General features: G+C 42.7%; 1 protein-coding gene across 1 annotated transcript in view; it reads left to right on the plus strand.

Annotated features, from left to right (window-relative positions):
• The window catches only part of NSUN2 (NOP2/Sun RNA methyltransferase 2), a 48,045-nt gene extending 26,016 nt beyond the window's left edge, over positions 1-22,029 (plus strand). The window contains exons 12-19 of the mRNA XM_075921501.1: positions 354-450; positions 3,160-3,335; positions 11,846-11,938; positions 13,720-13,855; positions 15,842-15,922; positions 18,033-18,171; positions 19,373-19,412; positions 21,448-22,029. Coding sequence (XP_075777616.1) covers positions 354-450; positions 3,160-3,335; positions 11,846-11,938; positions 13,720-13,855; positions 15,842-15,922; positions 18,033-18,171; positions 19,373-19,412; positions 21,448-21,847 — 1,162 coding nt within the window. The 3' untranslated portion in view covers positions 21,848-22,029. The remainder of the gene's footprint in view (positions 1-353; positions 451-3,159; positions 3,336-11,845; positions 11,939-13,719; positions 13,856-15,841; positions 15,923-18,032; positions 18,172-19,372; positions 19,413-21,447) is intronic.
• Positions 22,030-25,723: the final 3,694 nt, after the last annotated feature.

Below are 25,723 nucleotides of genomic sequence, written 5' to 3' on the forward strand. Positions count from 1 at the left end.
GCTAGGCATTATGGTTAGAACTTTTTATTTAAAATAGTACAGTTAACCAGTTGTATACAAATCAGAAAGCCTTTCTTAGTGAATATTCTATTAAAAAACACCAAGCATTTGAAATTCAGGTTTTATCATAGCTAAAGTTTTTAGTCAAATATAAAACTAAGGATATTTTGCAACTGATGTAGTTCACAATGGAAGTTAGAATATTTCATTTAGACTTTGTTTCTAACTTGATTTCATCTTCTTAATTTTAACAGATACATAATTTACACTAATGTAAATGTGAGCATATTTCTTTCAGTATTTTATAAAAAACCCAATTGCTGGTATTGACTGAGTACTTTCCCCCTCTCCAGTCTTAGAATATTGCCACATCACCAGAACACAGGAGGTTTCTTTGTGGCTGTATTAATAAAAAAATCTCCAATGCCATGGAATAAACGCCAACCGAAGGTAATGTTCCTTTTTGAAGAGCAGTAATATCATCTATTGTGTTTTGGAAGCTTTCCTAAAATTTTTAGATTAGAGTATTATTGGAAAAACCACAGTTAGCAAAAGTAGTTGTCTTTCATGCCCATCTGTTAAGTATTTTTTTAAGTTCATCACAAGTTCAGTTTTTTAATGTGATGTAAATAAAATATGAATTTGTATAAACCGTAACTGTTTCTAGTTGTATATTAAACACATGTGGAATCCCTTCCAGTGTGAAACTTACTTATACAAATAGTCCAGAAACTAGAATGCTAACATGACCACACACCCCTTTCTCTCACAAAAATCTCGTAAAGAAGAGCGTTTCATTTCTGTATCTTGGAAAGGTAATTCTAGCAATGTGCTATATTAAAGGTACTTCATCAACCCAAATCACATTTATATGTAAATTTTCTTTCTATTGTTAGAAGTAATACCTAAGGGTACGTCTAGACTACATGGCTCCGTCGATGGAGCTATGTATAATAGTTTACTCGCCATAGTCAGTGAAGCAGGGATTTAAATAATCCCCGCTTTGTTAAAATGAAAATGGTCGCCACACTGTGCCGACGATCAGCTGATCCGGCGCGGCGCGGCAGTCTAGACATGGCACAGTTGACAAGCGAAGCATTTCCAAGGCATAGCGGAGTGGTCGACAAAGGCTTCCCTTGTCGACTGTGCCACATCTAGACTGCTGCAGTGTGCTGGATCAGCTGATTGTCGGCACAGTGTGGCGGCCATTTTTATTTTAATGCGGGATTATTTCAATCCCCGCTTCATTGACTATGCCGAGTAAACTATTTTACATGGCTCCGTCGACAGCCATGTAGTCTAGACGTACCCTATAATTGCTATACAGCCGGTCCCCAAGTTGCGAATGGTCAACTTACAACCGTTCGCATTTATGACTGAAGCTGTTGTAAATGATGGACCCTGTGTTATGAACGCAATCCATGCTTACGAGCAGCGTGGTCGTGTGTAACTCTGTGGGGTCCGATTTACGAACAAATTGAGTTACGACCAATTGTTTGGTCCGTAACTGGCTTGTAAGTTGGGGAGAGGCTGTATCTGAAAAAAAAATAAGATTACTTTTCTGTTTGTTGTTTTACTTTGTGTAGTCAATCAGCTAGCTTGTCAATAAGGATGCCAGTATTTAGATGACTACATGATTAACCGATAAAAGGAGGCTTATTGGTTAATCCTGTCAACTACATACATTTCTGCACACCTTCCCCTTACCTTTGTAGCCTCTGTATAAGAGGCAGCATGGCAGGGGAGGTGGAAGCCTTTGCCCTCCCCCCCCCATCCATGTTGTAGAGGGTGAGGGATGCAGGCGGGAGTCAATACTCGTGCGGGAGATGACTTTAAAGCAGACTCTCCACACGTGCCAACTCTGGACCTGTCTGCCCCCCTTCTTGTGCTGCTTCCTATGGGGGGGCAGAGGGTGAAGGGGAACAGGCAGGAGTCAGTGCTTTTAAGCCAGTTTCCCACTGCAGAGGCAGCAGTGCAGGGAGAGTGGTGGCAGAGGAGGCTGCTGTGAAGAAGCCTCTGTCCGTAATGGTTGCTGCATGGCAGCAGTACCTGTCTGTGGGGGGTCCCTAGCTCCCCATGAATGGAGGCTGTGCCGGAATCCCACAGAGCATACTCCTGTTTGCGGGAAGCTTGGACCCCCACGGACATGGGCTGCTGCCACCCTGTGCTGCTGTCTCTGAATCAGAAACAGCAGCACAGGGTGGCAGGCAGGGCCGGTCTGCGCGGGAAGCCGGTTTTTAAAGGCAGCAGCATAGAGTGGCAGGGGGCTCCCTGGGAGTAGGAGTGAAATGGCTGCTGGCTCCATTCCCAGGGAGTAGTGGGGTTCAGCTTCCTGCTGAAAGGTAGGGCTTTCATATATACCAGCATACACACTTATAGGGAAATGTGAGCGCTGACATGTCTACTTCCCAGTCTCTGGTATTCCTAATATTTTCCAGCTACTCTTGTGTTCTCCTTTTCCACTTTCCCTTAATTTCTACCCTATCCTTACTAGAGCATCCTCCCTCCAATTTCTCTTTCTCAATGGAGACCCAAAGCCCTTTCCCCCTATTATCTGTTCTTATACTCCCAGTGTCCCTCCCTTCCAAATAAGCCTTCTCAAGAGTGTTTTTTTTCTTTTCAGAAGAAATTTTAGTGCCTATTGTACTCAGATTACATTTCTCAAAATAGACACACACTCACACAACTTAATAAATGACCCAAAATTTGGACCAATAACAGTATCTCTCCTCCAAAGAGCACACTGAATTTCAAGGCAACCTAAGCAAATGTGTCCATTATAGAGCAGTACTCCCTCTAAGCTGTGCAGCAGCTCAGCTTCACTGGTGATTAATCAGCTCTGCCCAGTCAGTGAGCTCAGTGCAAGGAGCCCTGAGCCCCTGACTGGGCGGGGCTGATTCATCACCTGTGAAGCTGTGCTGCTGGCCCGTAGCTTTGGGGGAACACTGCTGAAGAGAACTTAGAAAAGTTGAGGTTTAAATGAAAGCTGGTCATAAACTTAACTGTATCAGAGTGCTCGCTCTGTTATAATGTGGTGCATAAAAATCAAATACATGTAACTTTGAAAGTTAGTGAAAGCTGAGAATGTTCATTTAGGGATAACAGATATTTTATTACAACGGTTGTGTAAAATATTTTCTTCATAATTATCTGAAACAGCTTCAGCGCAAGTTACCACAGAGAACAGGAGAAATTTCAGTGACTGCAACTGCCATAGATGATGGCTCTGTAGAATCTGTTGAAGAATCACCAGCTACTAAGGATGAGGAGACTAAGGAAACGCAGCACTTGCTGAATGTAGGGTGTGAGCAAAGCAAGAAAGAAGGAGTGTGCGGGTAAGAGAGTACATCTAAGCAGTCCTTGCTTCCTAACTGCTCAGTGTCTAATGTTGGCGAGCTGCATGCAATTCTTTGGCTTTACCCTTGCGGCTCTTTGGGGATTCTCCCAGCTGATTGTGATCACCCTGCCTGCCTGGGTCCCATGATGCTCTTGGGAGTAACTTTCATGGTCCCAGGAGGGGGAGGGTGTCTTGGTGTGATGCTCCTGCCTCCAAGCACTGCCCCTGCAACTCCCATTAGCAGAGAATGGGGAACTGTGGCCAATGGGAGCTGAGGAGGTGGTGAGAGGGGCAGCGTACAGTCATGGGCCCCTCATACACAGGGGCATGTTCCAGGAGCAGCATGGGGCCTGGTGTCACGTTGCTGAATTGGAGGGAAGCAGCCAGATCGCTGCTGCACCCCTAGGTGGGGATGTTGGCCCCAGAAATTGGTATGGGGGGAGCCATGTGGGGTATTGAATGGGAGATTATTGTTTGTTAATCTTATGTACACTATTTATGTGAGTATAGAATGTCTGGGTGTGTAGGTAGGAATCTGTAATCTGTGTAGAAGCTGAATATTTCTGTGAATGTGGTTAAGCATGGCTATGGACAGGCTGAGTAGCAAAGCCCTGTGGAACAATGACTCTCAATAGGCTATGGACACACCCAAAGAATGGGATTTGTCACCTGAGGGCAGCCAGCAGGAAACATAGAGTTTGGCCTCTGACCAGGTGACTTGCTGCATACAAGAAGAGGCCAGGAAGGGAATAAAAGGGGCCATGTGGTCGAGGCCATTTTGTTCTCAGCTCAGCACTTCATCCCAGAGGCAGCACTGCAGGGATCGAAGAGCCCGGAAGACCTGTGAACCCATCCTGATCGAAGGATGTGCAATAAGAACTTTTAAACCAGCAGCTGCAACATCTCTGCTAGAGCCTGCATCGAGGACTGGGAGATTCGGTGCATGTAACGTACTGTACTTTAATAACCTCACTCTCGTGCTTTTCTTTCTTGTAATAATAAACCTTTAGATATAGATTCTAAAGGATTGGCCCAGCGTGATTTGTGGGTAAGGTCCAGAGGGTAAATTGACCAGGGATCTGTGGCTGGTTTCTTGGAACCGGACAGAACTTGTTCGGGGTAGGTGGGATTGGGTGCTAGGACCCCCCACCTGTGTATGAGGCCCGGGGCCATCTGGGGCACGGATATTGCTGGGGTGTCAGAGGGGTTTTGCTCGGGAGGCTTCAGGCAGGCAGCTGAAGCGCTCTGTGAGACTGGTTTTTGGCCTGTGTGGAGAGGTCGCCAGTCGGGGGCTGTAAGGAACCCCGGATTTGAGCAATTCGCCCTGAGCGGACGCCCTAAGCTGTGCCCAGATACGGCCTGGTCTGTCACAGTGGCGTAGTCGGCAGGATCCACAGATCTTGGTCAATTGAGCTTTGGGATCAGGACCCCACGCTGTCTAAATTTGATTTTTGGTGTTGAGAGTTTGGTTGATTAAAGAGCCGCTGCGATGATCCCGGAATTATATGAGAGTCTGAGCAAAAGTGCTCTGAAGGATTTGTGCTTGGGGAGAGGCATTGCCTTTAGGAAAAGGGCCTCTAAACTAGATCTGGTAGTGTTGTTACTAACCAGAGATGTGGATGAAAGGGAGCAGAAGCAAGCCAAGGAAGCTGCTGAAAGAAGGCAGAAGGCAGATGAAGAAATTGCTAAGAGACAGAAGGAGATGGATCGGGAACTTGAGGAGAAAAAGGCAGAATATGCTGAGAGACAGCGGAGGGAAGAGGTAGAGCATGCAAAGAAGATGGCCCTAGCCAGGGAGGAAAATGCTAGACTTGACCTCCAGCTTAAGAGACTAAAAGAACAAGAGAGACTGTATCCTCCTGAAGGTTCAATGTATAACTCTGTGGGTATGCGGTGTGCTTATGATATGGCAGACGTATTTTACCCAGCTGATGTGATGACCCAACCCCAAAGCATGTATGAATGCAAACCTTTTGTGTTACCTGTAGCTAGCAGGGAGGTTTGGGAAGGGGGTGCATGTGGGTATGGAAAGTTTCCTGGAGCTGGTCAGTCTCCCTGTAACCAAGGGGAAAGTGTCTCTAAATGTGTACCTGTGGCAGATAGCTGTGTGTCTGTTCAGGGGGGCAGTGAGCCTGTGGGTGAGGGCCCATCTGATGCCTCAGAGGTGAGGCTGGAATCAGAACCGGGGCAGGAAGAGCCCAGAAGTCAGGGAAATGTTTCTCTGGGGCAGCCTGGAGTGGCTGGCCAGAGTGAAGTTTTAGTTGAGGAGTTGGTGGCTGGTGAGGTTTGTGGAATTGAACCTGCACAAGCTGAAATTGATTTGTGTGAAGAAGCACAGTGTGTGCAAGCTGGCAATTTGGCTGGTGGAAGTAGCAGTGGGGCAGTACAGGAAGCTGTCCCAGTGGCTAGCTGTATGCCTGAAATTAACCAGGGGTGTTGGGACAAGGGAGAAGCTGTCTCTGGTTGTCTGGCTGTGTGTGGGGAAGAGTTTCTTCCTGTGTCTGAGGAAAGTGCCCCACAGCCTGTGAAGGCTGAGAGCAGTGTTGTGGTCCCAGAGTTGGGTCTGGATATGGCTAAGGCCCAGGAAGGGGGTGGCCCAAGGTTTGTGTCTGCTGGGGAGAGGGATGAGGTGACTCAGGTAGAGTCAGTCAGTGTTTTACCAGAACCCCAGAGACCAGACAGTGGTGACCCTGATATTGTGCCTGATGCTGCTGTGTTGCTGGCAGAGGGGGGAGCTACTCTGTGGGAGCAGAGAGACCCCTTAGCCCGGGCACAAGGAGAGAATGAGGGTGTGTTAACTCTGGTGCCTAATGATGGTGTGGACGTTTACAGCCATCTAGAGAGTTGCACAGGGAGTGAAGGTGCTTCCGACCCTGTCTCTTGTGGGTCTGTCTGTGTGCCTGAGAGGGGATTATCTGTGAATCCACCTGAGGGGCCAGAGATAACTCAGGGAGTAAGGGAAGTGCAGGAGGAATTGGTTGGGGCTCAGCAGGGCAATGCTACTGCAGAGCCAGGGAAGGGTGAACTGCTGCTTAAGGAAGCTCATAGGGAGGAGAGTCCTGGCAGTGCTTGTAGCAAGCAGTTTGCTGTGACTGAGGGAGGTGACAGGGCCTTGCTGGGAGAAGGCATTCAGGAGAAAGCTCTGCCTGTAAAAGGCAGCAGCTTGTTGTGTGAAGCACTTGTTTTGGTGCCTGACAGACAGAATTTGTCTGTTAACAGTGACTCCACTGACTTGGGTTTAGGGAAACCCAGTGTGGATGGTGTTGGAGAGGTCTCAGAGGGACTGAGGGTTGTTCCAGATGAGGCAGGAACATCCAGAGAACTGGAGCAGGCTGCTAACCCAGTGACTGTGTGTGACCAGCTTGCTGGGAAGTCAGTGTGTGTGGGACAGGATTGTTCCCAGGTGGATGAGGAGAGTGGGAAGTTAGTGTCTCAGATTCAGGAGAAGGGCTGGGTAGCCAAGTATGCAGAGCAGAACAGCTGTGTGGTCACTCTCCCTAGGATGCAGGAGATGGCAGTTATGCTCCCATCTCTGGACACTGTGGACACTCATAATCAATCAGGGAGGTTGATATCTGGTTCCATGTGGAAACAGAGGTTAGAGAGGGACAGAGGAGAGACTTGGGAGTCTACAGCTTACTGCTGTTACCCCACTGAGTGGGGGAAGGAGGAGAATTCCAGGGCCATTGTGAGCCAGGGAGTCACACCCAGCCAGCCCATTGTCTTGGTCTGGCCAGAGGTTTCAGGCCTGGAGCCCAGAGGACAAGAGGGAGGGGCAGGACTTGCTTTGGCCAAGAAGATTTGCAGTTTAAACCTGAAGGGCCAAAACTGCAATGGTGTGGGGCCAGAGAAGGGGCCTGACGGAGAATTTCAGTATACACCTGAGATAGGATTGTTCTTGTTACTGATGTTAATTCTTGTAACCAATGTATTATTGTGGCAGAGAATTGTAACGGTATACAGTGTGCATGAGCTTATGAAAATACCATGTGATCTGTCTGGAGATGTACCGAACGACAGACGGTATGTAAGGGGACATTGTGATGTTACTATTTCGTGGTTAACACTTGTAACTGGTCTTGGAACTTCTTACAGGACAAAAAGGGTTCCAGCCAGAAGGTCCTGTGTAAGAAGGGAAACTGAGGCACGCCACCATTTTGTTGGGGGAGGCCTGTGATGCCCTCAGTGATGTTACTGGCATCACTTCCTGCATCAATTTTGCGTTGGGGGTGTCACGTAGCTGAATTGGAGGGAAGCAGCCAGATCGCTGCTGCACCCCTAGGTGGGGATGTTGGCCCCAGAAATTGGTATGGGGGGAGCCATGTGGGGTATTGAATGGGAGATTATTGTTTGTTAATCTTATGTACACTATTTATGTGAGTATAGAATGTCTGGGTGTGTAGGTAGGAATCTGTAATCTGTGTAGAAGCTGAATATTTCTGTGAATGTGGTTAAGCATGGCTATGGACAGGCTGAGTAGCAAAGCCCTGTGGAACAATGACTCTCAATAGGCTATGGACACACCCAAAGAATGGGATTTGTCACCTGAGGGCAGCCAGCAGGAAACATAGAGTTTGGCCTCTGACCAGGTGACTTGCTGCATACAAGAAGAGGCCAGGAAGGGAATAAAAGGGGCCATGTGGTCGAGGCCATTTTGTTCTCAGCTCAGCACTTCATCCCAGAGGCAGCACTGCAGGGATCGAAGAGCCCGGAAGACCTGTGAACCCATCCTGATCGAAGGATGTGCAATAAGAACTTTTAAACCAGCAGCTGCAACATCTCTGCTAGAGCCTGCATCGAGGACTGGGAGATTCGGTGCATGTAACGTACTGTACTTTAATAACCTCACTCTCGTGCTTTTCTTTCTTGTAATAATAAACCTTTAGATATAGATTCTAAAGGATTGGCCCAGCGTGATTTGTGGGTAAGGTCCAGAGGGTAAATTGACCAGGGATCTGTGGCTGGTTTCTTGGAACCGGACAGAACTTGTTCGGGGTAGGTGGGATTGGGTGCTAGGACCCCCCACCTGTGTATGAGGCCCGGGGCCATCTGGGGCACGGATATTGCTGGGGTGTCAGAGGGGTTTTGCTCGGGAGGCTTCAGGCAGGCAGCTGAAGCGCTCTGTGAGACTGGTTTTTGGCCTGTGTGGAGAGGTCGCCAGTCGGGGGCTGTAAAGAACCCCGGATTTGAGCAATTCGCCCTGAGCGGACGCCCTAAGCTGTGCCCAGATACGGCCTGGTCTGTCACACCTGGGCAGGCAGGAATACTGCTTAGTCTTGCTATACTGCCTATTGGAAGCCACTCCTGGTAAGTACTGTCCGGTGGGAGGTAGCACCTCAGCTCCCTCCTAGAGTCAATACCCCATGCCCTCTTCTGCATCCCAACACTCTGCCCCAGCCTGGAGCCCACTCCTGCACCCAGTGCTTCCATGAGCTTTGCACCCCTTGCCGCCTCCCAGTACAGTTTTTGAAAGATCTCTTAACAGCAGAAATCATATTAAAAGTATTGGTGAGTAGTAATAACTTGTTTGTTCAATTATAATTAGTTGGTAAATTCTTACTTTGTTCAAACCAATTTTAAACATAATTTAATGTAAAGATAATAAGCAGTTAATTAAATGTGACAGGGAATGCGTCACTGTGTAATGTCCTGTTGACAACAAAATGTAGTTAAACTGTCGTTTTAATAACAACCTAAATAGAAGTTTATCCAATCACCTATTTTGTTTGTCAGAATTTGTTGGTTGTTTGCTGTATACTTACTATCTTTGTGTATGTGTATAGCTAGGTTTGTGTATGACATAGCTCTTGAAATATTTTGGTCAAAGACCAAAACAAAAAAAAGATCATCATCTTTGAAGGGTTTTCAACTGCTGGTCTAACTCAAGATCCCCATGGCCTGTGTAGAACTCCAGTTCTGTTTAGTTCTTAAAGCATATGTCTAATTTGAAAAAAGATCTAATGGAATACAAATTGCACTTTCCGTACATTTGTTTCTGTTTTGTCTAGTTCCCTTGCTCCTGTCCTTAGGTTGGTGCTAAAGACATTTAAAGAGCATACAAACACATTGTCAGCAATATGTTTTTTTGCTGTACAAGACTCAGTGAGTGGCACAGTTCCAGTTGTGATAATCTTACTGTCTGAATGCTCAAAAAAAAATCGGTCTGAAGAACTGGGCAGCCCACAAGGGAGAGCTCACTTAGAATACCTTTTTAATTAGTGGAGTAGTGATGGCTTTTTGCATATAGACATGGTATTTGAGTATTTTTAATAAATTATTTTAAACAAGGAATTTAAATGAAGAGACTAGGTCTGAGGTGCATTGGAATGGAAGTGGAGTTTTAGGCAGAGACGGCATCATTAGAAGTAGAGATGTAAAGCGACTAGTCGATTAGCCGATAAGCTTATGCTTATTGGATAGTTAACTTGTCCCTCAGCTAGTTGCTTCCCCTGCCACGCCCCCCGCTCCCTCCATCTTCCCCCCGCTGCCTTTATAAGAGGCAGCAAGGGGGGAAGCAGGACTAGTGCCGGTTCCCCCCAGCACTGGCTCCACAGGGAACAAGGGAGATAGAGGGTTAGCAGGGACTGAGCGCAAGCCGGGAATCAGCTGCTTCCTGGCTTGCGCCCAGTCTTAGAGGCTGCGCCTCTGCTTTTAAAATGTATTATTAAGAGCTGTCAGGCTTTTAATACATTTAAAAGGCTGGTGCACAGCGTGAGGGACCTGGTGCAAGCTGGGAATCAGCTGTCCCGGCTCATGCTGGCTCACCCACGCTGCTCTTCAGCCTTTTAAACATACGGGCTATGTCTACACTGGCTGGTTCTTGTGTAAGAACATCTTGTGCAAGAGTTCCTGCCCAAGAACTCTTGCACGAGAACACGTCCACACTGCCATGTGCTGTTGCACAAGGACATCCAGTGTGGATGCTCTCTTGCGCAAGAATGCTCTGATGGCCATTTTAGCGATAGGGCTTTCTTGTGCAAGAAACTCCTGCTCCACATCCACTTTGCCTTCTTGTGCAAGAGGGCTTACACCGATTAGAAAAGAGCATAGCTCTTGCGCAAGAAGCCTTCTCTTCCAATGCCATACTGTAAATCTACTTGCACAAGAGCGGGTGGGCAGTGTGGACGCTCTGCGGAAGAACTGCCGTTCTTGTGCAAGAACCCGCTAATGTAGACAGAGCCTTTAAGAGCCTGCTGGCTCCTAATACATTGAAAAGGCAGAGCTGCAGCAGAATTAGCTCCCAGGGGTCGGGAGCTAACCCTGCTGTGGCTCCCCCGCTTATCAACTAGTTGATGGAAATTCCATCAACTAGTCAATTAGTTGATTAAATTTAACATCCCTAATTAGAAGAGGAGATCTAAGAATGAGGATAGAAAAGGGTTTCACTAGTGAAGTCACAAGCTTGATTATGGATAGGCAAGAAATGATACCACTCAACTCTTAAGGTTTCTATGGTTTATGGAATCATTTGTGAGGCTTCAAAAATATTTTATGGGTACAGGCGGATCTCCCTGTTCTGGCACCTTCAGGGGCCTAATGAGAGAACTTGCCAGACCAGGGGAGGTCTCCTTCTACCAGCTCCCCAAACCATTGCCTGCTGCTGGCAGACTGCCCCAGCAGGCACCCTGCCTCACCTCTCCACCCCCAATCTGGCTGGGCTGCTTACCCAGCTGCTGCTGGCTTCCTGGGTAGCTGAGGCTCCGGCTCCTGCCATAGGGCTCTGGTCCTGCGCTCCAGGGAGCTGCTGCAGGGCTCCGGCCCCAACCCCATGCTCCAAAGGACTGCTGTGGGGCTCCGGTTCTGCACTACTATGGGGTTGCAGCCACAGTGTCTTGCACCCGGGGACTGCTGGAGGGCTCCAGTCCTGTGGTGCTCTGGTTCCAGTCTCACATTGTCCCCAGCTGGGCTGCTGACCCTATTGCCCCAGCCCCAATTGGTGGTCCTGCCCTTAGGCTCCTGGCTCAGGAGCATCCATGGTCCTGCTGGACAAGGGATATTACCAGACCAGAGAATGCTGGGTTTTGGAGTACAACTTGTATTTTAAACCCTTTTCAATGTGCCAGCTGTGCAAGCAAAGGTTTATATCACATTAAACATACAGTGTTTGATTTCCACTTTCACTTCATCAACCTCTTATCTGCACTGACATGAATCACCTAGCATAGTAGTATGGAAGCAATTAACTCTTCTGGTTCCTCCAGAGTCCATTTTTTCTCTCTCCCTTACTAAGAATGGTAGCACTACTTTCAGCAGTTAAAACTGTTCCCTCTCCTGACCCTCTTCTCTTTGCCTTTTCTTCCACCTGCCTTCCCAAGTATATCTAAGGAAACTTCTCATCATGATTCATCTTCCTGCTGCCACATATTTCCCTTCTGCCATTTCCATCTATGAGTTTTCAGTGGTTAAATTGTAGAAGAGTATTGAATGCTAGGTGAAGCATTGAAAAATGTGCAGAATAAGCATATATATGCCGGGTTTAACAAAGTATTTACATGAATTTGCTTTTAGACCACCACCTTCTAAAAAAATGAAGCTGTTTGGATTTAAAGAAGATCCGTTTGTATTCCTTTCTGAAGATGATCCATTGTTTCTGCCCATTGAGTAAGGAGAAATTCTGTCCTTTTATTTTGTAATAAGTTTCAAAGTCTCAGAGGGATAGCTGTGTTAGTCTGTAACTTTAAAAACAAAGAGCAAATCAATCCCAGGGTAACAGTGTCAAATTCGTGGATGGGCATGGATAAAGACATTAACTGGCTGGCACATTACAAAGCTAATTTCTCCTGCTTTTAACATCCACATTTTCATATCAAAAGCTATGAATGGGACACATCCAGCCCACTTAATTAGTCTCATTAACATGGGCCCTACAATTGACAGATATTACTTCTGCTGTAATATATTGATTTTTGTTATTTCCACTCCAACTCACCTGATGAAGTGAGTTTTACCCATAAAAGCTCATGATGCTATATATTTTTCAGTCTCCATGGTGCCACAGGACTATTTGTTTTTAAAGTTTCAAAATAATTCAAGATCAGTTTCACAGTGAATAGGTCTAGTAGTATTTCTTAGAGGGAAGGGAGGATCTGGATTATTGCTTATACATAGAACAAGTTTTTCTTAATTTTTAGATTAACATACTCAAAACTATAATTCTTCCTTTTAAATAGAAATAACAGTAAGAATGAAAATTGAATTAAGCTTACAAATACATTCAGATTGCAGAGACGGCATCGATCATGGAAATTTCAACTTTATTTTTAAAATGTATTTTTTTAATTGTGAATCCTTTACAATGCTATGATTCTGTGGAGAGCATGTAACCTCATATAATCTGAAGCCAAACTATCTACTAAGATGAAAGATGAGTCAGAAGGGTATTGTAGGAAATAGGTTCGTCCAGCGTTTCCCAAACGGTGGGCTACGGCCCGGTACCGGTCCATGGGGAAAAAAATACCGGGCCTCAGAAAAATTTTTGCGAGAGAGCCCACCTTGCTACCCCCAAGATGCAAGCCATGCTGATGCTACCTCCAGAGACCACAGAAGTAGCGCGGGCTTCCTGCGGGGTCGGGAGGCAGTTCTGCAGCTGCGCACCAGGTCCCGGCAGTGTGCAGGCTGCTGTGCCCCTGCCCCAACAACTGGCGCGGTACCTAAAATGCCGGATCATTGTGCACTGGGGACTTTGTTCCCCTTCTGCCTTCCTGCGCGTGGGGAAGTGGGTGGGGAGCCAGGACTGCACCTGCTTGGGTGGTGCATGCTGCCATGGGGAGTAGAGGAGCAAGGCACGTGCTGCCCAAGCAGTTGGGGCTGGCGTGGTCCAGGACACTACCCCTCCCCCTATGCAGGAAGGCATCAGGCGTGCAACGGACCAGCGTGTCAGGTACCGCGCCACTGTTTGGGGGACGGTGGAGCACCCCACGCACTTCCTGGGCCTTGGCAGCTACAGGATCCCCAGGTATCGGTCCCTGTCCCCTCCCCCCCAGACCCACACAAGCACCCTGTCCCAGCACTCATTGGCACCCTTCCCCAGAACTCTGTCCCAGCACCCACAAGCACAGTTGGGGCCACATTAGTGAAGTTTGAGGTGTTTGGAGGGGTTGTGTTTTTGTATCTCACTTGTGTGGCCCTGACTGACTTTTCTGTGGGCTAAAGTTAGCACTGGGGGCTATGGGAGGACCAGAAACAATTTTATTTGCATATTCATTATTTTCTTAATGAATATGCAAATATGCAAATAAAGTTACCAGTCTTCCAAAAGCTCATGAATGGATTTACTGGTCCCTGGTGTCAAAAAGTTTGGGAAAGCCATGCATTAGTTAATAATTTGTCATTTATTCAATATTGAACTTGGGCAAACAAAACATAATTTTTTATGACCATAGGAAGTTTTATGCATTGGATCCTTCATTCCCCAAGATGAATTTACTAACGCGAACTCAAGAAGGAAAGAAGAGGCAGCTGTACATGGTTTCTAAGGAACTAAGGAATGTATTGCTAAATAACAGTGAGAGAATGAAGGTATGATTCTTATTTTTGGACTCTCATGTTGATGGTTGCTTGTCTGTTAGGTTCTGCAGGAAAAGACGTTGTCTTCTGCTGGGATCTTCACTTAGTCTGAGTGGATATGTTTTATTTCTGCTCACCTTACTGTCAAAGAAGTGACTGTCTGAACTTTTGGTATCCAGTCTCCTCCAAGACTGGAAGGAATGTTACTTTTACAAAATAGGGGAAGGGAACTCTTTAAAATAAAAAATATATTTAAAAAAACTTTTTTAAATAAGACAATCTTTCTAAAAGCTCCCTAAAAGATTAAAAATAATAAAGTGCACCAAAAAGTCAAAAATAAAGTTTTAAACTAGCAGCGTAGGAGAAAGAGTTCTAACAGTTAGCAACTACCTTGAATTGTATTTTTTGTCTTTTTAGTTTTAAATCTAGTGTGTTTCAATTAATAACAACTCCAAGATGATCATAATGGTCCCTTCTGACCTTAAAATCTATGAGTCTATGAGATTTAACATTGCCATGCATATTTTAAACAACTTTTGAGAAATATTGCTTTCCTCCTCTCTGATTTGAGCAATAGTGTCTCTGAGGTTTCTTTCAAGACTCATAGTTTCACATTTAGCAACGTACTTGGCGATATAATAGGCAACGGCAGGAGCAACTCCACCCAGTTGAATGTCCATGTTTGCACGTCAGTGGCTTAAGATTGAACCTTCTTGAAACTTCTGGTACCCATCCCAGTCAAACTGAACTTTCCAGAAGCCCTTCCAACCTTTGCAATACAAATACAATTCCTCAAAAAAGGAGTCATACAGATCTTATGCAAAAGGGAGTTTTTGTGCAAAACGGATCCATCTACACTGCTTGTTTTTGTGCAAAAAGCCTCGGACAGAGAATATGCTAATGACAGCACGACAAATGAGTGCTTCATTAGCATACTCTCTGCAGGCAAAACCCTGTAGCGTAGACATTGCCTGAGGGAACAGAAGAAGGTGGAGCAACTAACCAGCCCTCATTTCCTTTCACTGTTAGAACCAGTTGACAGCATCCCATCTTGTCAACTCATATATTAGTTTACCTGTAATAGTTCAGCTGTTGGTATTTAGGGTATATTGCAATTGATCTGTTCGGTTTTTAGTTTGTTTTTTGTTTTTCCTGGTAGGGAAGTTTCCTCATATCTGACTAAAACTGTGCTTTTCACGTGAGGCAGCTTTGCCCCTTAATGACAATACTCCAAATTGTTTTTACTGCCTGACTGAAGGACTTCTTAGGGGAAAATGTAAGGATTGTAAGTCCCTTATGAAAAGGTCTTCCAAATACAAAGAAAGCAGGCTAAAACTTCTTCTGTTAGGAAATATCAGTGTAACCTGCCTCAGACCCTGAAGGGGAAGTAGGATTCTTCCAATCTGGAACAGTTGTCAGCTAAAAACATTCCTACTGTGGCCTAAGTGGTGTGTGTGTGACTCTGGCAGATGGCAGAAAACCCCTATTCCTGTAAAGTAGCATATAGCTCGGTTGTCTTCCAAGATGCTCCTAAAAGAGATTCCCCCCTTTCTTGCTCTTCAAAGAGATCTGCTTCTAAAATTACTTCATGTCCCTTCAGATCTCAGAGAGCCTCTAAAATCTTGGAGCTGCTGGTGTCTGTTTTTCCAGCACCAAGCGGAAAGCTTCCCTCAGCATGGACACTGCACTTCTCAGCTCTGCTTCCTTCAGTTCCAACCATCAGAGTTGTTAGTTGGAGACAGCCCGTTTGTGGCAGTGCTTTAAGGTGCCAAGATTGCTGCTGCTATCTGTACCAGCTACTGTATATCTTTGTCTCAAACCTTGATACTGGATCTGTCCCAGCATAGTAACAGAATGGTAATGTACACAGCACCCTGGGATCGGACACATAACTTCCTCTTTTTGAGCCTTGTTTGCATTTAAGCAGTTTCTAGATGAGCTCCCTAACTCTTAAACTTGGTTTTTCTTTAAAACTTCATTGATATTTTACTTTGACAGGTTATTAATACGGGGATAAAAGTCTGGTCTCGCAACAGTGATGGTGAACAGTTCGGCTGTGCCTTCAGACTAGCACAAGAGGTAATTGCAAAGCACTGTGCTTTCATATCTTGGGATCTCTGTTAATATTTCCTTTAATACCTGCTGTATCCTGAATATAAGTGTGGCACATTATGAAGTGCAGCCTCCAAATATGGTATTTTAAAGTGCATTAAACAAATGGATTGCATTCTGATGTGACTATTCAGAGCTTTTTTAAAATTTAATCTTTTGTCAGAAAGCAGTAGGACACTGTCATGAGGTTTGATTTATTTTAGATCCAAGGGAAAGCAGTCCATTCCAGGGCTACTTAACCACTTTCTTATTTATTGCAAGCTTTAAGCAGTTAATACAGTTGTTTAAGTTTTACAAGCCTTAGGAACAATTACTATACAATTTAAACCTTAAATACTGTAAATTCTAAAGCAATTAATACAGCACAAAGCAATGCAAAAGCAATTACTAAAAGATCTACTGTATACAGTAATAAAGCCTAATTCACTTACACTTCACCTATATGCTACCTACAGTGCCACGCAGGAGGTTGTGGTTCCATTTTTTACCGTGCATTGGAACGCCATGCACTGGGCCACAAGTGTGAAGGACCTTATTCCTTCTAGTTACATCGAGCAGGACATATGGGTCAGTCCTGCCCATTCTCTCCCATTGATTGTTTTTATTTAGCCCGATTTTTAGCAAAGTGAGACTTGGTTGTTCTAATAATATTTATCAATTGATTACGTATTGTGTAGGATACGTAAAATGCCCAATGCCCCTATTTGGGGTACATCCTGCTGCTCAGGATGTTGCTGCCATGTGCATAGTTGACAGCTTTATGACTGCATCTGTACTTTTTGCTTATCAGAAATAAGCCCTGTGTTTTCTTGATGTGGTCTTGCGTAACATACTTAATCTGAATTCTTATGCAAAACACTTTCTGACTCAGTTTCCCTATTAACCCAAGCCATGCCTGCATGCTTTGTCACACTAGACTTGAGACAGGCCAGAAATCCACACTGTGGCCAAGACAGACATCACATTTATTGCCAAGGCAGGGTAGTCCAGACTCCCCTACAGACATTGGCTGGTGTCAGATACAGCTGAAAATGCCAACCTCATGACAGACTGATTAAAAATAGGACAGAAACTCCTAATACTGGTGGTTATTCTGACGTTGCTTTTACCAAACCAGTAACATAATGAGCTTCTGGTTAACCAGCGTGATGCTACAGAAGCTAACAACACAGTCCCCTTAGGCATCCAGCACTTACCACCACACAGACGTCTGGTCTTCATGGTGAGAGGTTACTGAAAATCAGATTAATCACATATGAAGTTCTTCCTACCCCAAAGGTCTGTCCATTTCTGCTGGTTATGCTAAATACTTAGACTGAAGCCAGTTCCTTTAGTTGAAACTGAAGATTTTATAATAAAAAAGGGGAATAGTTCTGTGATCAGAGGAATCATATATATTGCAAGTGATTGTAGAGTTTGTAGATCGGGATCGTAGCAGAGGAGATAATTATGCTAGTTTGCAAAAGTTGATTTCTGGATCAGGCCCAAAAGCTTGAGTCATTCAGTCCTTTGTTCAAAGCTTCCATTGTAGAAAGTTACACTTCTGAGAAATGAAGCAGGAATGATGATGAAGCAGCAATTTCACAGCTGCAATTTATAATTCACAGCACAGGTGCAGAAATTTACACTCAAATGGAGTCCAGGGTTAAATACCCTTACCACGTGTCCTTACGTGCTCTGCTGAATGATAGGACAGCCAGTGGCTCTATGCTGTCTGAGGTGAAGGAAAAACTTGCTGAGGGAGTTGAATCCCTTCTGTGGCCTCTTAGCTGGTGGATGGGCAATCAGCACAGAGGCGAGCAGTGTTAATGAAAATCTGTCTGAAAGTGTCACGAAGGAACAATTCAAGTTTGTGATACAAATATAAAGCAGATAGAAAGATAATATGTGCAAACAAACAGTATTATGAGATTTAGCAAATCATCGCTTTTGTAAAGATATTTACATGATTTGCACAAGACTTTTTGCAATTATATAATGTTATCAATAATCTGATAAATGGATACCTGTCTTTTATATATTACCACATGCAGAGATTGCATCTTTAAACTGATTGATTGTATTTTTTTACCTCCAGGGTATATATACACTGTATCCATTCATTAATGCAAGGATTATAAATGTGTGCATAGAAGATGTTAAAGTGCTGCTAACTCAAGAGAATCCATTCTTAAGTAAATTTAGCAGTGAAACACACAAACGGGTCAAGGAGTTGGGTAAGCTTTCTGTTTTTATTATGGCAAAATGGAACACTATTTTGCATCTGTAGAACTTGAGAACTCTGCAATGAGTTATCCATTCAAATAAATGGAAAATCGAACATCCAGCGATGTTAGCATGTTTTCTTAGCCATCCATAGTGCAATAGTTAATATAGACATTCTAATGTTGCTGGAGCCACAGACTCTGGAAAGGCTTGTCTATATCTGGCCCCAAGTCTGGAAGCTTACTAGACTAAGCTTTGTAAACCTGCATGACCCAGACAGCCTGGTCTCTTGCATAGAGCTTGCCCTTTATAGAACCAGAAGAGTCATCAGGTCTGGGATTCCCACAAATCGTGAATCCAGCAAGAACTTTGGATTAGCGAAATTTCTTAACTCTGCCTACTTCTGTTCCTGCATATATTTCAATGGAAGCTGTTCCTAACCCATGCAGGTGTCTTTAAAACACCTTCATTAGTTTTATGACATTGGCCATATCTTGATTACATCTACTAATATTTTATCTAAACAAGTAGGAAAAATGCCACTCTGGACCTTTTTCTCTCCATGAAAAATCCTTACAAACAGGACACTGACAATGCAAGCGAAACAGCGTAAGCATGGTTCTCTCAAATGTACGTGGTAAAGCAAAAGAAAAATATTTTTTGTTAAACTCTTGCAGTGTTAGTAGTCTAGGTATTAAAAATCCAGACAGAAATTTGGTTTTATACAATATTGCATCCATACTCCTCATGATGGTATCTGTATGCCTGATGCCATCCCTTTAAGATAAAATGTAGGCACAAAAGCTTTCTTCCAAACCACTAACTTTTCTTTTGGTCAGCCCTCTGCCCTGTTTGTTTATTTAATGTGTTCTGACTTCTGCTTTATTTTTTGGATATTTCCTGTAGAGATAAATGTTTGTTCTAGAATTCAGGCACATGTTTGTTCCTATGAGAGTGGTGGTGGTTGGGATTTTTTTGGGGGGGGGAGGGGAGAAGGCTTGTTCAAGATTCTTTTTTTTCCATCTGAAATATGAAACTGGAATAAAAATCTATACAGTTTTATAATCGTTTTATTGTATTGCTACACATAGCAATCGTGCAATTTTTGAACGAGGTCATTCTGATTGCTGTACAACTATACACATTTTGCTCTCATAACATTTTGGAATCACAAGTATTTCCAAGTAAATGTACCTAATCTTTCTTTTTTAGCTATGGGGAGCATTGTCTTGAAGTATGAACCAGATCCCAGGTAAACAGATGCTTTTCTAAAACATTTTTTTCACTTATCCTCACTCAGAAAAGGTACAAGAGAAATACATGTGAATATAGAAACAAAAGCATGTAACTCATTACCATGGGTATTTATCTTGAATTTCAGCGTAAGTTTAAAGCATTTGTACCTCTCTGGAAATGAAAATATTTGCTGTGAACTATTTTTCACTGCATTTACTAATAAGAAACATAGTCTTCAAGTATTTTAGTGATTATGCCTAGCAACAGCCAAGTGCTACATCACTCCATCTTAGGTGGTATTTCAGCATGAAAATTATTCACAAATATGACATTAGCATGTCTTATGTAAAACAGCTAACGCTGAATCTCCTAGAATGTGGTCAAGCAGTATTGTTTATTTGTTAATATTCAGTCACCATTGATGTTAAGGGCCCCTGTTTTTGTTTGATCCTGAACCTGTCCTTCAGGATTGTAGGTGCAGCTTGATGCTTCTTATAGTACCTATTTACTAATCAAAATGATTTGTAAATGTGATTGCACAGTTAGGATTCTAAATGGGTGCAGTTTTGGAGGCCATTCTTGTAAGCTTATGTCTAGATGTACATTTCTAAGAAGCCATTGCCGATTAGAGGCTAAGCAGGTTTGCACTTCACCTTCACTGTTGTCAGAGTTCTGATTGTAAATGCAAGGCTTGACATATACTTATTAACTCAAAGACTAAGCCAACTAGCCTCAAGTAATAAAGAAAAATGTGGATGGGTTCCCACCGGTAAGGTGAAGAGAAATAGCAAATAGGAGAGCTCATCTAACACACAGTTCCAATTCCTTCTTATGGTCTTAGGTTTTTTGGTTCCTCCTTTCCCTTTTTCAATTACTGTGCTTACCTCTGTGGCTGCTAATAGCTTTGTAGAGCACCGCTCCATAGTGAAACTTACATGGTTTTTTACCAGTTCCACTGCTGCCTGCAGAGTTTTGAATAAAAGAGTGAAAATCATAAGACTCTGATCAGAAGTTGAGGTATTGGAGTTCTCAGTTGACTGAGGAAGGTAACAGCTGTCATATAGTTCACGTTGAGAAAATTACCTTTGAAACTTTAAGAACCAGACATTTTTATTTTAAATTAAGGCTTAAATGATGGAGAAATGGATAGCTTAATAGGAAACCTGTTTGCTAATGGCAAGTTGGATGGGTATATAATTTTTGCATCCTTTTGTATATCTAGTTTAACTTTAATTTGTGGATTCTGTCAGTCTTTTCCATTTAAGGAAAGAATCCCAGGATTTAAAAATTCGTCCCTTCATTGCTATTGTGTAAGGAAACTGAAAAAAATGTTGGAAAATTGGGGAGGGTACAGAAAAGAAAAAAAAAATTCAAGGACTTAAGAAAATGCTTTACAGAGTTCAGTCAGTTTTGGTTAGCAGAAGATTGCGAGGTGACTTGATTATATTGCATTGTACCTTCATGGGGAAAGAAAACTGAGTACTTAGGGCTTTTAGGTGTAGGAGAGAAGGGTGTAACAGAAACCAGTGATTGGAAAATGAAGCCAGACAAATGAAAATTAGAAATAAAGCTTTAAATAGGGAAGCTGATTTTTCTTGGCACTTTCTTCCTGTGGTTAGTGAGAGAGATTCTCCAATTCCATTTTTTCAGATCAAGAGTGGATACCTTTCTGGAAGGCATAATTTAGTCAGCACAGGTTATTAGGCTCAGTACTGGTTAATTAGGTGAAATGTAATGGCCTGTTACACTTAGGAAGTTAGACTAGATCAAATAGTATCTGTTGGCCTTAAACTTCATGAATCTATGAAATAAATGTTTATAGTTATTGCTCGTGTTGCCTGTATGTTCCTCTCACAGTTAGTAATGTTGACTTGTCCTTATCAGTGTTTAAACAGTGCTGAATTAGATACCGCTTTAAAAGTAAAATACATAATACTGTTGGCTTGCTCCGTTGAAACCACATGTAAAGCTATTAAATTAAAATATTTCTGTAGACATGAATTCTCAAGATTGCGTAAATTAATTTTTATCAAACAACTAATTTTTAATAGCATACCTGATACTCTTCAGTGTCCTATTGTTCTGTGTGGCTGGCATGGAAAGACCTCACTTCGTGCATTTGTGCCCAAGAATGAGAGACTTCATTACCTGAGGATGATGGGAGTTGAAGTGTTTAAAGCAAAGAGGAAAGAGGAGGATTTTGACAGTAAAATGGAGGAAGGAGATCAGGACAACACAAAGCAGATGGAGGAAGAGATGGACATGGAACATAGAGCTGAGGATCACAATGAATTAGCCACAACAATGGAGGCAGAAGTGGATGAAGAACCTATTCATGAGCTTGTGAAAAGCAGTGTTTTAGAACCAGAGACTACAATGGAAAGTTCCCGGCCTTCCAGTGAAAATGCTGAAAACAGAGACATTACTGACCTTAGTAGTGTGAAAGATTGAGTTTTCTATCCATTACTTTGGTGGTATTTTCATAAAATGTAATCTAGACTTGTTTTTGGCATCTAAATACACTTTTAAAACTGCTTCAGTTTCTTGGGGGAAGTTGAAATGTTGGTGTGAGGTATTCTTTTACTGACGTTTCTTCTTGTTTTATTTTTTAAATAAAAAATCTTCCCCAGTGAGTCTGTCCTGTTCTTCCCATTTAACTCCATATAGTTGGTAATGTCTGTTGCTGGCAGTGGACTGTGCACCAGTAAATTCTAACACCTGGTGTGTAGAGATTAAATAATTCATATTTAAAATCTGTATAACCTGAGCTTGTCTTAGTAGGATCATTTTTAAAAGAAGATCAATAGGTTTCCATGCAAAATGCATGATGTTTTCAGAGAAGCATAATTATGAGATAAGTAATTTTCCTTTGTAGTAAATGTTGCTAAATAGACTATTGTAAATGTATAAAATATACCAGACAGATATACCAAGTAGTACAGTTGCCAGAAAAATTATACTTGTTACTAAATACATTCAAAGTGTGAAGAAGTCTCAATAGAAAATAAAGAACATATATTTGTACATTGAGTGATCAGTATGTGCAAAAGTCCTAGAGAGGCAATTTCTCAAGTTTGAGAGCCAGTAAATGTCTTTGTACATTTCCAGGTCTTGGGTGAACACCTTATAGCAATGCTATTTATCATGTGCCCAGCTGGGAAAACTGCAGCAGTCTCTTTCTGATGCCCACCAGGCTTCTGTAACCCATGCCTCTGTCAATTCGACTGGACTGCTGCAGTGGACTCAACCAAATACCTTAATTGTACCTGGGAACAGGCTGCCACAGAAGGCAATCCTGGGTAAGCGGTGCTTCCTAGCAGAAGCACATGACACAAGTGTTCCATGATCTGTACTAACTGCCCTACTGGGTAATTATAAGTGGAATTTAAAATGTTGAGTTTGATACACAAAGTACTAAATGATTCAGCCACTTTCACCAGCTCAGCGATACAACAGCTATGACTTTCAGTGATGACATCAGACAAACTGGTCTCTTCAGTTTTGTGTAATTTCATAAAGAAGGATGTCCCATCTTCTGATGTGTTTAAAAACAATACAAGAAGAAACAATATGGGTGATATATGGGTAATCCCATTTATTCGACCAATTTCTGTTGGTGAGACAGAAAAGCTTTTGAGCTACGCAGAGCTGCTTTTCAGGTCTGAGAGGTACTCAAGTAAGTTTGGGGGTGTTTTTTGGTCTCATATATTAATAAACTCATTTCTCTTAATAATCTATTATAAAAAAGTTACAAAAACTTAATCTTCAAACTCATTTCATTTGTTAAAGATGAGTCTATTTTGGGAATTAACTGCCTGCTAAATATATTTTAAATAGAAGTTAGAATTTTTTTCTCTATTGTTTGATCAAATCAACTGGAAATTGTCTGAGCTGTTTTTGGGCAGCTTTTATAAAATGGAAAATGGCATAGCAGAGATGTCTGTATGCCAACAACTTCCAAATAAGTTCCTAACTCTGTGTAATTCTCTTGGATTTCATGCTGTTTTTATATTTGCATCCAATATTAAAACTGCATGAATATTGAATTAATATTTGCTTGTCTGCATTTGAGAATTAAGACTTTTATTTGAACGGAAGAGGGGGTGAAATATGTCTTGTACATGAAACTTTAAGGTTCAAAAATACAAGTTCTGTAATGCCCTGTCCCCCTTCGTAGTAACTGATCCAATCAATACTGGTGGGCAATCTGTAAGAACATAGCATTGAAATTCACCCACATTCTTATTTTTATATATGGATTTTTATGTTCATGATACCTGCTATTATGTTTGTATCGAATTAAAAGAAAATAATGAGCAGGTTACATGAGCTGTCAGGATTTACTAACTAAGGAAGTCTAGACTTGCAGGAAGATTGATGCTGCAGTGGTTGATCTTCTGGCATTTGATTTAGTGGGTCTAGTAAAGATCTGCTAAATTGAGCACTGAGGGCACCCCTGCTAGCACTAGTGCTCCTTACTGTCATGAAGAATAAGGGAAGTCAATGGGAGTTTCTCCCATTGACCTCCTGCTGTGAGTACTCCAGCAATGTTGTTTATGTAGCTGGAATTGCATACCTTAAGCTGATCTTTCCCCATAGTATAGATTTGGCTTAAGTCAAGAATTTCACATCTTCAGTTTATTTAAATACTTCCAAATAGTATTTTTTTTCCTGCTTATATCTCTCAGGGCTGTTCCTCACTCTGGCAGAAGAGTACAGAAGGTGGAAGCGCACAAGGAACTTTAAATACCTTGCCTTTATAGACTGTGCTTATAAAAACTCCCTGGAGTCACGGATTTACTGACTTGGGAGGTAACTGCCACCATCAAGTGATTTAACCCTGAAAAAATAGGAAGGAACACTTGAATCCCTTCCTTGGGATACCCCAAGCTCTTTTGCCCCAAGAGAGCTTGAAAAAAGAAGCAAAAAGCACAGAAAAACAAACTATCTCTGATAGCTGACCTCCAAGACTAGGCACACACACACAAACCTCCTGTTACCTTCTAGGACACAAGAATCAAATCATCACCTTAAAAAAGATATACTTGATAAGCATACTTGGTTGCTAAGTGTTACAGAGCAAATAAGAAAAGAACAGATCAAAAACATAAAGAATCATAGTTCTTCAAGCTGTAACTTAAATGGTGAGTGGGGGGAAGGAAGGCATAGGTTTACACAGAGAAGTTTAACCAAACAATCAAAATAAAAATACCCCAATTGCGACTAAATATGTGTTTTCCCTCTATTCACGATCTGTGCTGATTCGTACTTCAAGGCCCAGTTCACTCCCATGTCCAATATTTCTTATTGGCATGGTAATTCTGATTACTACATCTGCTTGCTTTAGCCCTTAACTTAGAATTGTACTACAAAGAAAGCAGGCAAGATATCTAAATACAATTCAGATTTCAGCACTGTATCCCCATTGGTTCTTCTGGCCCCCTTCCAACACCCTTTCTAGATACCTGAATTTAACTTCTTAGGCACTCGGTGCTGGCCAGCCCTCCTCCTATCCATCATAACATCAATAAAAAGACTTGGGGGTTTGTGGGTTTTTTGTTTGTTTCTAAAGATAATGAAAAGCAAAGAATACTCAATATCTGCCATTGGTTACCATTTGTGTCTTCTCTCTCCAGAGGCTGAAAGAAAGAGGGAGGACTACCATAAGGAGAGAGGCTTGTGAGGGAACTGTGGAGACTTTCTAATTATCTGATCCATTTGCCCTGTTGACCCGCAGAAGCCCATTCTAATTTATATTTTTAAAAGCGCATAGATTTTAATAATGCCTGCGATTTGTATCAAAATTAGGAGACTACACGCTGCTATGGATTTGCGGTGAGATTTTTGAAAACTAAGTAATTTGGGAAAACAAAAATCTATTAAGTGGTTGAAAATTTCACTGAGGGTACTTAGTGTTTGCTCTCACAGTGAGTAATACTTAGTTCTTGCATTGCTCCTCATCCACAGATCTCAAAAGTGCTTTATGAAAATGAGTGCTGGTATTACAGATGAAGAAACTGAGGCTTGGGGAGAGGCAGTGATTTACCAGTCACAAAGCAGATTAGTAGCAGATCTGGGAATAGAACTCATGTCTTCTACTGAGTAGGTCAATGCTCATTAGAAAGAAGACATAGGCAACCTGAACGAGTTAAATGGCTAGCCAGCAATGTGATTATTTATTGACTTATCATAGTGCTTAGGAGCCCTAGCCATAGACTAGCACTCTATTATGCAAGGCACTATATAGCCACAACAAGACAGTCCTTGTCCAAAAGTGAAGCTTACTATGTACATATATTTGGTCATCTCTGTCCTGAAGTCTTGTAT

The sequence above is a fragment of the Pelodiscus sinensis genome, chromosome 2 (assembly GCF_049634645.1).
Source record: "Pelodiscus sinensis isolate JC-2024 chromosome 2, ASM4963464v1, whole genome shotgun sequence".
Lineage (NCBI taxonomy): Eukaryota > Metazoa > Chordata > Testudines > Trionychidae > Pelodiscus > Pelodiscus sinensis.